The sequence below is a fragment of the Anabas testudineus genome, chromosome 17 (genome assembly GCF_900324465.2).
Source record: "Anabas testudineus chromosome 17, fAnaTes1.2, whole genome shotgun sequence".
Taxonomy (NCBI): domain Eukaryota; kingdom Metazoa; phylum Chordata; class Actinopteri; order Anabantiformes; family Anabantidae; genus Anabas; species Anabas testudineus.
In genome coordinates, this window is record NC_046626.1 from 14,218,424 (window position 1) to 14,230,832 (window position 12,409).

General features: G+C 39.5%; 1 protein-coding gene across 1 annotated transcript in view; it reads right to left on the reverse strand.

Moving 5' to 3' along the window:
* Positions 1 to 12,409, reverse strand: part of LOC113171357 (corticotropin-releasing factor receptor 2) — a 30,808-nt gene continuing 18,399 nt past the window's right edge. Inside the window, exons 3-12 of the mRNA XM_026373656.2 lie at positions 8,125 to 8,210; positions 7,442 to 7,548; positions 6,674 to 6,791; positions 6,383 to 6,536; positions 4,377 to 4,437; positions 4,205 to 4,277; positions 3,992 to 4,077; positions 2,648 to 2,783; positions 2,101 to 2,142; positions 1 to 538 (exon numbers count right to left, since the gene is read on the reverse strand). Coding sequence (XP_026229441.1) covers positions 398 to 538; positions 2,101 to 2,142; positions 2,648 to 2,783; positions 3,992 to 4,077; positions 4,205 to 4,277; positions 4,377 to 4,437; positions 6,383 to 6,536; positions 6,674 to 6,791; positions 7,442 to 7,548; positions 8,125 to 8,210 — 1,004 coding nt within the window. The 3' untranslated portion in view covers positions 1 to 397. The remainder of the gene's footprint in view (positions 539 to 2,100; positions 2,143 to 2,647; positions 2,784 to 3,991; positions 4,078 to 4,204; positions 4,278 to 4,376; positions 4,438 to 6,382; positions 6,537 to 6,673; positions 6,792 to 7,441; positions 7,549 to 8,124; positions 8,211 to 12,409) is intronic.

Consider the following 12,409-nt stretch of genomic DNA (forward strand, 5'->3'; position numbering starts at 1 on the left):
GCTTCTTTTTTACAGTAGCTGCTAAAAGAAGCTATTGATGACAAACAGCAAGTATCCCAAAGAACAATTTGGTCAAGTAAACTACGAGTAAACATGGAACAGCATGCTTACAAGTGTATATGCAGTGTAGTGCAAGATCTGATCATAAGACTTGCGGTAATATGTCAGTTTGATGGTGATGACATTTTTCTGTCTTTTAAACCCCCCCCCTCCAGAGCAGGAAGAGTACTTTAACATGGTAGTACTCGTTCTCAGCAGACAGCAGTCACACTATGGCCCACTATGGTCACAAGAATCTGTCTGTTCTGTAAATTGCTTCGTTGTTTGCACTTGACAAAAACATAAAGTCTGTTCCCTAAAAATGCTTTATGGGAGATTAAAGCACGTGTTTGTTTGGTCACACAGCCGTGGTCTGTTTGATGCTGTGGAAGCTGATCCTGGTTGGAGATGTGGGGATGGACATGGCTCGTGCTACTCGCACTCGAAGGGAGTGGTTGTCCTGCCAGCGATGCCACCGTTTCCTCACTGCAGAGCGGACCTTAAATGTTGAGGATAAACAGTGACATTATTGTACTTATTATAACTGCTCCATATACAGAAAGTGGAGCGAGAGAAATGCGACAACTCGGTACCTTGTCCTTGATTTTTTGCTAAAGGAATAGTTTGACATTATACTGTACGCTTGTTTAGTCCAGCTGTCGTGTTTGTCTATTGACCATGAAACAGCCAGGAGACACTAAGTTTAGCTTAACATTAAGAGTGGAAGCACATTTGCAGTTCAGTAACATTGTGTGTTGTGCAAACAAATATCATGTTTTTTCATTGGATTTAAGAAGGCAGATTATTATTTTTTTTACTTTGGGCACAGTCAGGTTAGTTTGTCTTGTTTCTGGTGTTTTTTTTTCCAACTAGAAAACTCACTGAAAGGTTCATTGATCATCCACAACATTATCATCACCTGGTTTTCTGATGGCCAATGGTTGACAAGTGTCAGCATGGGTAATCGACCAGTCTGCGGCTATTCAGACTTTGAACTTTGAAATTTAGGAGGATTTCACAATGCATAGATGAAGTACAGTGCACAGTGTAGAACAAGAACAAACTAAAATGCATAACTAGCTTCTCTGTTGTTGCCACATTGTAAGATTCCCGGTGGCATGAACTAACATTTGTTTCCACAGCGCTGAGGGAAATCATTACACTGTAGCTTATAAACTGCAGATGGCCCATGCAATCGTTGTGCAATCTTTTAGCAAAAATATCTTACGCACACATCTCCAATAATATTTGGTGATCGATGTAAAAGAACAGAACGTATACACCAGCCACAACATTACTACCTGGTGTTTAATGTTGAGTTAGTTTCACTCCTTTACTCTCATATAATTTTCAGCTGAATTTTGGACATGCATTTTGAATGGAACGGGGGCTGTGCATGGTGAACTCTGTTTCTTACTATGTCATGTGCAGAACAGAAACAGTTAAGGTGACCTATATACCTATATGTACATATACTTACATCTATATTGAAATAACCACCAGGAAAGATCACTTTAAAGCTACAGTACTTAAGCGATATTGCAATGATAATCTTGAACTTGCATTAAATAGTGACTCAAAGTCCCATCAAATGAACTCCCGAGGTTCAATTATTTGCAGGCTGACAATGACCTACTGGAAATGTGCAATTTTTTTTTTATTTTAAATAGATGAAAATGCTGAGTGGATGGATAGTGTAGCACTAAAACCGCCGCCCTCCATGCAGAAGGTTTGAATCCTGGCTGTGGGCTACCTCCAGTAGGGGTCCTTAGGCGAGACCTCCTTACATTTGCCCTGCCTGATCTTGTATCTCACTTGTAAGTCCCTTAGGATGAAAGCGTGTGCCAAATGACTAGATTTAAATGTGGGAGCTCAGTTCCCTATTGAGAGCGCTGAGTTTACCCCTGTTTGATCTTAGTAAAAATTTTAACTAGGGGCAAAGTTAGGGAAAACATAAAACTAATCAGGGAAATCTGTTTGGAGGTTTATGAAGCTTGTATATCAAAAGCATTGACAATTTAATTAAATTCATAAATACTGGCAATCTTTTGCAAAACTCACCTCTCCATTTAGGAAGCAATAAAACACTGAGACAAAGAACCCCTGCAGAATGAGACACATTACAGTTAGAAGTCATAAAGTGTAGCAGTATTGTGTAATGGCACCATAATTAGACAGATGGTGCATTTCCAAAAAGAAAAGTAAGGCAAAATTAAGCATTCAGTTTTGGGTGTAAATCCTGTCATGCCAAATATGTTTGGCATAAATAACTCTTCATACAACTTATTTTTTTGCTCCCACTCATTCATACATTTAGCCACAGAAGATAGAAACTTTAAAAAAGAGCAACTTAAATCATGCCCACATGGCCCTGCTAAACCCGACAAGTGAGAGCACTGCACACGAGGCCAAACTGTGTGTAAGCACAGCCAGGATGCTTCTTCAAATCATCTTCCCACAAGAAGGCTCATAACCTAAAAAGTCACCCTGAAAGAACTCCGCAATAAGATGCATTATGAAATCAGCATGATTCACATGGTTTGCTGTGCAGACAGTGTGTGTGGGCTTTTTGGCCAGTGTCATACTGTATCATCACTCCTTTTCTCACCTGAAAAGACTGTAAAAAGGAGTTGAAATAGATGAAAACAATTTGTGAGATGTCGTCCTCCCCCGGATTCACAAAGAAGAGCATGTAGGTGATGCCCAACAGAGGTAGCAACACCAGTGTTGCTTTCACTGCTTTTCTGGGAAGACAAAAATGGAACAACTGTAACTTTGCTTGATAAAATGACTATAAAAAGAATTTGATTTTCATCCGTGTTGACTTTAGAAAATGCATGATCCTGCGTCAGAAGCAGACTGGGAAAACACACCCACCACTTCACTTTCACTTCACAGTATCAACACATTATTAGAGATTAGGACTACTAATTCACAAGATGGGTACCACTTTCTATCAATGCATTCATTATAAGGAGTTTATAATGCTTACTGATACTTCACAGACAGGTTAGGAGCTATAATTTAGACCAACATTTGAGTTGTGTGTGATAATACAGATGTGCAGTTGCATATTGCTTTGATTTTGTTGAGGCACCAGAGAGTAGTTAACATTTTAAGATGTGATAAATAAAGCATTAATACATAAAATAATAAGATAATAAGATATGTTCTGTTTACTTCTAGATGGATAATAGAGGTAAACAGTGAAAGCAGATGTGGTTGCTGGGAAAGAATAAACACCATCATGTTTAAATTGAAGGTGGCATTTTTAAATATTAGTCAATATATTCTTAGAATGATTTCTTCTGTCCATAGTCTCAACATGTTGTGACAGATAACAATTTAAACATCACAGAAAATGCCTTACTGTAAACTTTACCTCATATTTTGCTCTTGGAATTCTGGTAAAACCACCAGCATTTTGTAGGAACCGTAATGTTTCTATATTTAGGTCAACAATTTATGCCTGACACTTCTAACCCTCACTCACTTAAATCTGCATGACTCACGACAGCATATCTGTCAGACAACAACCATAAATCCAACTCAAGCCTGAAAAGCCTGAATAGAAGTTGTCTGAGCTGTGACATTGCGAGCTCCATGTACACTTGAAATAATCTCTCAGGGAGAAAAATGCATTTGACATCGTAATAAAAGAAGCGAAAAACACAAACTCACAATTTCAGCAATCACAAGTGTAACACAACAACAGAAAGCAGGCCTGCACACAGCTCACCTCTCTAAAGCAAACATCATATCTCACTGATCAAATTCTGTCAGACACACGTGGTGTGTGTTTTTCCACCTACAAGAATTTTCTGGTGGGACTGAAATGACCTCTTGCTTTAAGTACAGTAACTAAACTGAAACAATGACACTAATTATAAAGGTTAGAATTCATCATGTTTCTGAATGGACTACTTACTCTATCACACACTGAATAACTCACCTGTACTGTATTGTCTCAGATGTGGTTGAAGCTCTGAGTTTGGTCATTAGAATTCTTACTATGTTGAAGAGGAAAACAAAGTTTATCTAGAAGAAAAAAGACACACAGAAAATAATTAGGTTTGAACTCTGCTCCTCTAAAAGCTCCACCAAAATGCACTGAGAGCAATTTTCTGTTGCTCATTAAATGCTGAGCAGGAGCAGTAGTTCCTACCAGAAGCACAAGAATAACTGGTCCCTGGTAAATGTAGTCCATGTATTTTCCAGGTTCTTTACCAAACCAACATCTGTTGACAGAGAAGAATAGAGAATCAATAGCATGTAATCATGAAAAGATCCGGTCGAACAACAGGGGAACAATAGAGGTCAAACAGTTTAATACTCACTGTTCATTTTCATAATACAACTTTCCAATGGCCCAGGCTACTATTATAGGGAATGGAATACCTGTAACAACACAACATACAAAAAAAAAAAAAAAAACAAGCATTTACAGGAGTCTTAAAAATAATTGATTTGATGTTGTATAATCTAGGTATCTTTTAGATGGCACTGCGGGCGAAGAGGCCGGCTTATAAAGGTGAAAACAACACAATGGTTTTGTGCGGCTTCATCAAACATAACAAGTCTCAAGCACAAAGTTGGAAAGTAAAAGAAGAAACATGTTTCCATTTTCTTTTCTTAATGGGCTACAGTAACAACACTTAAGCCTGCAGAAGTTCTGCAGTCATATATCAGTCGGGAACCACAGCTGCTGACCCTGTGGAGGCGCAGTATAAGTGAGAAATGTATCTGAAGGACAAATGTGCTGTGTCTACAAGGGTGGTTAAGCTGTTTAAAATTAGTAGACTACCATCTTCTCCTCAAAACAGACCTTTTTCCTTCATGATCCTTCATATTACTTTCGAAGTGAACTAATATTTTCATTTTCTGGTCTAATTTCAGGTTAATATAGTCCTTAACTAATGCTAATACTACAAACTGTGCTGCCTCACAAGCTTCCTGTTGTTTTTTCACACGTGAGCATTTGAGTCTTGACTTTTTCAGGCTGCCACAGAGCCCTCAAGCTAACGGAGCAAAAAATCCTCAAGATAATTGTCATCATGCACAAATCAAATGTGTTGGTATGGTCATGTTTTGCACTAATTATAAAAAAAAGTGGATTTGCTGTTCAGGAGGGTGAAATGATCAGTGAAATGACCTTTAATGGAGCTGCAAGAATCCAGGCCTAAACCTATTTTGACCTCAGCTAACGTCGGGCCTCTAATGGAAGATACATTTAATCTGCCCCACTTCCATCACTTCCTAATGAATTCTAATTATCAGCCTCTCAAGACTAATATCAGTAGCACAATGAGAAATCCAATCTCTTGGCTGGTTCATGGCTTCTGATGCAGCACAGGAGAAATTAAAGAAAAAGAAACTTTTCTAGTACCTACATTGAGTGCATTCTACGTAGCTGCTGTATTAATGTGTACGTGACAATTTATTCAGTTATTTCATTTCTATCTTTTTAGCACATTAATGAAGTAAATACATCATAACTCGTTCATTTTTCATACATGATTGATAGACTAAAAAACCTGTACGGGTGCTTTGTGAGTTTCACGTACTAATAGGGTGACCTTCCTCAAATAGGAAACTGCACAGATAATCTAATCGTCATACTGAAAGCTGTCAGTGAGTTAATATTTTAATCATTTTAGGTCATTAAAGCTGGATTGATGTATGATGTCTCCCATTGGTTATTTCTATTTTAAAACCAATAATTTGTCATAATTCTCATTCTTGTTCATCTGGTATTTATAAAGCTCTTTCGAGTCATTATTGCCTGACCTATATTTTTTGCTTTTAACACACAGGTCCACTACATAAACATAAAGAAACACAATCCATTGTTTCAGTGTGTAAGATGTTCTTTTGTAATGGTTCAGGCTTCCTCTAATCGTTTAAGTCAAGGTGAGTATTTATAATTTATGTGCTCACGGTGGAACATCTGTTACTGTACATGTTCTAAACTCACTATCACTGCAAGTCAAGCACAGAAAATTACATTTTCCACACCTCACTGCTCCTCTGTTCTCTTATAAAATTAGAACCTTATCTGAAGCACTAACACCGTCTCCCTCTGCTTCAACTGCTCACCACACTTCACTTACAGTGAGTGCTTTCATTCAAGCAAATGTTCACTTTTGACCAGGGAGAGATGTCTTGTAACACTGTTGTCCAGCTGTATTTAAACATACTGAAGCTGAGAACAAATATGTATAGAAAAAACAATACTCCAGAACAGCTTCTGAATGAACCTTGAGGTAAACCGTGTGCATAGCACAGAACCACAACCTGAGCGTATTGAATTGAATGAATTACTAGTGCACTGTTACATACTCACACCATCCGATGAAAAGGAAGACCCACTTTCTGAGCTTGTCTGTTGAATACGTCATTACAATGGCTGTGTGAAGGTAACATCCCTCAACGAACATCCAGAAAAAGTTGGTCACCACAAAGTAATTGTATATTGTCGTTATTAACCGACACCAAGGCTGAAGAACAGAAGACCAGACTCGAATCAGTCCACAGAACCTTTTTTGCTCACTCTACTCATCTTTCTTATTAAAAAAGTTTTGAAGTTTTTCACTAAATTCAATGTTAACCATCTATAATAAATCAGTGATGTTACCTCATTGCTCTCGTGAATGTTGTGATCAATCAGCTGAAGCAAGAACCACATAACGTTCCTCAGGATGAAGGTGGTGATCAAATTCCAGTGGATGATGTTTCGAAGACATCGTATGCTCCTAAATCACAAGTCACACATTGTATAATCATGTTTTATTAGCGACATTACACTCGTTCACAGTAATGTGAACTAAAAGTCACACTGTAGATATGTTGGGTTGTCATGATGTAAAGAGTTAATAAAGGTTCGATAACTTTATTTGTCAGGATTTTAGCCTCGGTTTTGGGTTTAATAGATGGTCAAAATGTCTTTCCCAGGCAATTTTGAATCCCACTGAGAAAAAATGGGATAAAACTGTTGCTGATTGTTACATAAAAGCAAAAGAGATTTAATGCTGAAACAAAATATTGACTATGTTAGTCTTTAATCTCAGGAAATCAATATTTGCTTTCAGAAGCTTTCACTGATCAAATGTGTTTGGGCTGTCAAAGTACATGAAGTGTGTGTGTGTGTGCGCGCACACGAGCGTACGTGCGTGTATTTAAAGCAGGACATGAAAAGAAGTACGACTGCTTAGATATAGTGTTATGAAATGCACATTATGCCTTTCTTAGCCTGACTACTCCAGCTGAGCCGAGCTGCACAGATCTATTCATTTGACATAAGCGAGTTAATGATAAGTAGTCTGCAGATATTATATGAATTTTCCTGGTTGTCTGGTCTCATGCACACAGGACACATTTAGACGGGCACTATTTCTGTACTTGCCTTAAGCACAAGAAGAGAATGAAGGCCACGACTAGAGCTCCCACGGAGATACAGTGGCCTAGGTAGTTGATTATCAGCGCTATTTTATAATGCATTGGGTATTTTCTCTGCAAAGACAACATGTAAAATGCTTTTTTAATGTACAGCTGGATAACAGGAAAAAAACAGATGTTAGGAGTACATGATTGCATTAAAAAAGACCCAGTGTATCAGTCTATATAGGTTTTTATAGTTTAGCTCAACAGAGATAGAGCAAATGTCACTGACACTGACACACTTGAGATGTAGCGGCTTAAAATTATCTGAGGAAATAGAGCAAGAGCCAGAAATACACAGGTTCAGGAGATATGATGAGAAGTAATCAGGCCAAAACTCACTACTTACAATACATCTGTCTTATTCTGTGCCCTCAGGCTTTGCTTATTGTACATTTGTATTTGTTTAGCCGCCTGGAAACAAATACCCAAAGTGTTAAACTGTGCTCTACTGTACATGGTAAAAAAATATGCAGTTCAATGAGCATTAAGAAATAAAAACACCACATGTACTGCATTTGATCAGCCGTCTCTGTGTGCTATTATTCTAATGATGAGAGACTGTGATGAGCATTTATCTGAGATGATTAACGGATTGCTTACAGAATGGAGGACATAGCAGGACTGCTCCTGTGTCGGCACACTAACCTTCTCCTCCAAAATGGGTTCACAATTGGAGTAATTGCTCTTCAGCGCCCACGTTCCATTATCCATGCATTCCCGGTAAGCGCTCCCTGCGAGAAAAGAGTTAAGAGCACAGTTGAGAAAACAACTAAATTGCAGCAGTGTTAAAAATATTGTTAATGTCTCCAAATACGTGATTTCAAAGGTAGTTTGAAAGATCTGTTTGTCTTTCCTACTTCTTCTTCTACTTCTCCACTCAGCTGAGTCAGTGCTAGAGCAAGCCTGGCATCTGTAGTGCAAGGTTATTGTGGAGTGTTTGCCAAGAAGGTAAGCAAAAACATAATTGTAATTTCTTCAGAGCTCAGTTCAAAGTGGAGAACTACTATCTGCTCGAGTCTCGCGCAGAATACTAATTCAGCAATACCCGTTTTCATTCGCGCTGGGGAAACGCAAAGCTTCTTAATCTGTCAGTTTATTTGCATATCTTTTTAAAACCCGTTTTCCACAATCAACTTTGAACTGAATTGTTCATTTTGCAGTTCCTCGCCGTGCATTCAACGGGGTCTTTATCTCTTTGACATGGAAAAACGTATAAAGAGTTGGGTGGAAACAGAGCAGCAAAAAATTGTCTTCTCTTCTTTTCTATTATTACCACACACTCAGATGAATTGAAGTCTTCTGCTGCCAAGATACATAAAATTAATTTTACTTTTGTCTTGTTGCTCATCTGAATGACTGACCTGCCGATGTCCTTCCTTTCTGATCTGTTTAGTATTACAACAGCAGAATCTATGAACAATATTTTTTATTTATTTTATTTTATTATATATATGTGAAATTTTCCAACTTCCTGTGGTTAAATGTGTCTTCTCTTGCTATGTGTATCAAAATAGATGATTGAATAAATGAATGTTCAAGTCAGGCATCAGAAGGGTGCATAACAGTTTCACCGTGGGGGATTAGCAGTTTACACAAATTTCACACTGGTGTAGATTGTAATGTTAAAGTTCACTCATCCTGACTGAAAGCTTCCTGTAAAAGTGAGGAAACCATCCACCTCAAAAATGCCTCCAGTCAGTCTTGAAGCAGCGGCAGCAGCAGAGCAAGATTCAAATAAACACTATGAGATGTGACATTTGTGTTTGGAGATCAGCGAGCAGAAAACTGCTCGTGGCAGCTGGAAACACTGAAGTAGACAAAGATCATTTACAACAGGTTCACATTACGCTTTTTGTGTCACTTGTTGCAACACATAATGTATTGTGACCGGACATTTCTTTGTGCTGTGTTTAAGAGGAGAAAATCTCAATTCTCAGCTTTTTGAGTCCAAACTGTTTATCAGGGAACAAATCAAAGTCAGTCAAACCACTAAAGCACTTGAACTCGTGTCCCCCTGCGACGGAGCAAACCATTCAGATGCAATAGATTCTAAAACACAGCGCACTTGTTTAACTTTGAGAAGAACTGCTTTAACGTGTTTATTTATCAGTTGCCATGTGGAATTTACCCTGACAAAACAGCTAATGCTGCATGCTTAAGAAAAAATAAAAAAAGTGAAGGAATCTGGCCTGAAGATTCTGTTTGTATCATCAGTGAAGATGAAGAAATTTCCAAGAAGGACAATACTTCTGTTCATTGTGTAATGTTGGCAAATCACATTAGCTTGAAGCCATTATGCAACTGTGTGTGCTGCACATTAAGCGAGAAAATGGAAACGTGTAAAACGCAATCCAATACTGTCAGAGGTCATTTCTATAGAAAGTCTTTTTAGATGCATCATTGAATACAATGTAATCCAAAACAAAAACACAAATCACCACTGAGCCAAGAGCTTTTTTACACAAGTCAAGTTTTCCGTTTCTCCGGGCAAATATCACACTGTGTTTGAGAAACTAGCAGTGATGGCCCAGAAGTAGAGGAAGGGGAGCAGGTTGTGAGGTTTGTCCCTGAGAGCTATTCCACTGAGGCAGGACTAATTCAAGGCACTGGTGCAAGGAGAGCACATCTCTGTCTACCCATCTGTGCATTATGCATGATAAAGCTGTTCTCATCACGTTTTTTTTTTTTTTTTTTTGCTCCGTACAGTGCGTTATAGCCACGCGTCTAAAATAAAAATCACTTAGTGACTCATTCACTGTCAAGTTTGCATATGGTATGATGTGTTAGCAACGCAGTAAGCAAACACCAACTACACTCTGTGGTGTAGAGACACATACAGTAAGTAGAGGAAAGAAATGTGCAATTACCAATTGGCCTACTGTGTTCCAATATTTCCCACCTCCTCCATCAGCCATCCTGCCAACTTGCTTGCTTTTCTTGGATGCATAAATATATCCATGCAAACAAGTACCATATGATTGTTAAAGCATTAAGAGATTGAAAGCTTGTTTATCATGATAAATATGGAAAGGAGCTTTGAATTGCATACATTTAGGGTGGCTTGTTCAATTAATGAAAACATTATTGATTTAGTTGTTTAGTTGGAAATGATATATACGACATGTTTTCAGAACTAATATAGAAAACAGCCTGTCTTCAGTGGTGCTGAACCTGACCTGTTTCTTTCAGCTGATAGTTGCTGCACAACAGTTTTCACTTTAAGGCTGTGTAGAATTGCCTCTGTTTGTCTGGTGTGTGATTGCTCTTTCTTTTATTTTGTCATGTGTCTCTTTAGTTCTGTGTTTCTTTTTTGCCAGGAGTAGTTCTGACGGATGCAAAGAGTGACACGGTTGATATGCCGACAAGGCTCCTGCACACCGCTCATCACAAAGTTTCCAGCTCGTTTCAGTTGTTTTGTGAAACGGTAAAACTGGAGTCTTTTGTTTGGATGAGTTTCAAATTGTAGTAAACGGTAACAGTAAATGTGTGCTGTAATCAAAGCTAAAGGCGGTCCAACAAAATATTAGCATGTGACTTTTTTTTTTTTGCGCTGCAGTATATCATGCAAACCATGCACCTGAGCAGCTGCAGCAGCATTCCTTCAAGCCTTGTGAAATTTAATTTCATGAGCCAAGGACAAAGTAAAGTAGGCTATATCATGGGAATCTCACAGCTCATTGCAGTTTGATATTTCATTTAGGCGGCAGGAACTGGAGCAAAGCAGCCATGTTTACACAGACAGAGGGCAAGTGAGGACATCAGAGTGAGAATTTCTTTCCCATATTACTTTCATTAACTTCAAAAATATATCAAAACCTTTTTTATATGACAAATATTGATTTTAATACAAACAAACAAACAAATATTTAGGCCATTTTATTAAACTGTGATAATTTCCTTAAGTATCCTCTGTGAGGGACTGGACTGACGGGGACCAAACGGGTACAAACAAAAGTATATTTATTTACAAACAAAAGGCAGGGACACGGGGAAACCAAACAAACACTAACAAAGTATCAACACAAAAGACCCAAAACCACGGTGGATTAGAACTAACAAAAACCCAGGAACAGACAGACCAAGTAGCAACCTAAAACAACGCAGGAATGCAGGTAAACAAATATAAAACAACTAAACACACAAATAACTGACTAACTTAACACAGGACTACACAGCACAAAACCGACAGACTAAAAAATACAAAAGTAACAAAAGAAAACTACTGTCGAGGGCAAGGCAACACAGGAGCAAACGCAAAAACCAAAAATACAAAGTGACAACAGAAAATCACTGCAGTCGCAGGCAAACAAAACTCACATGTGGGGAAACAGTCCAACAAACAAACGAGGAAGATGACGGACGAACCAGAGTTGCTGAGGACACTATGCAACATGACACAACGTGACGAACCAGCCGAGAACAAAGGACTGAGGGAAGCTTATAAAACAAAAAGGGGAACACAGGTGAAATTAATCAGTCAATTAAGAGTCCCTGGGTTGAGTGGAGGTGGAGGTGCAGGAAGGGAGAAAACAAACAGAAGGGGGAGACAAAAACGTCCAAACAGGCAGGTATGAGGCCTGAATCCTGACAGGACCCCCCCGGCAAGGGGCGGATACCAGACGGCCACAAACAAACGAGGACGGGCGGGAGGCCCGGAGGAGGGCCCGAAACACCAGACCGGGCGGGCGGAGGGAGGCCCGGTGGAGGGACCGGGAGCAGCAGACCAGGAGTGCCTCCGGCGGACGGCCAGGAGGCGGCGAACAGCCCAGGAGGGCCGCCGGCGGACGGCCAGGAGGCGGCGAACAGCCCAGGAGTGCCTCCGGCGGACGGCCAGGAGGCGGCGAACAGCCCAGGAGTGCCTCCGGCGGACGGCCAGGAGGCGGCGAACAGCCCAGGAGTGCCTCCGGCGGACGGCCAGGAGGCGGCGAAC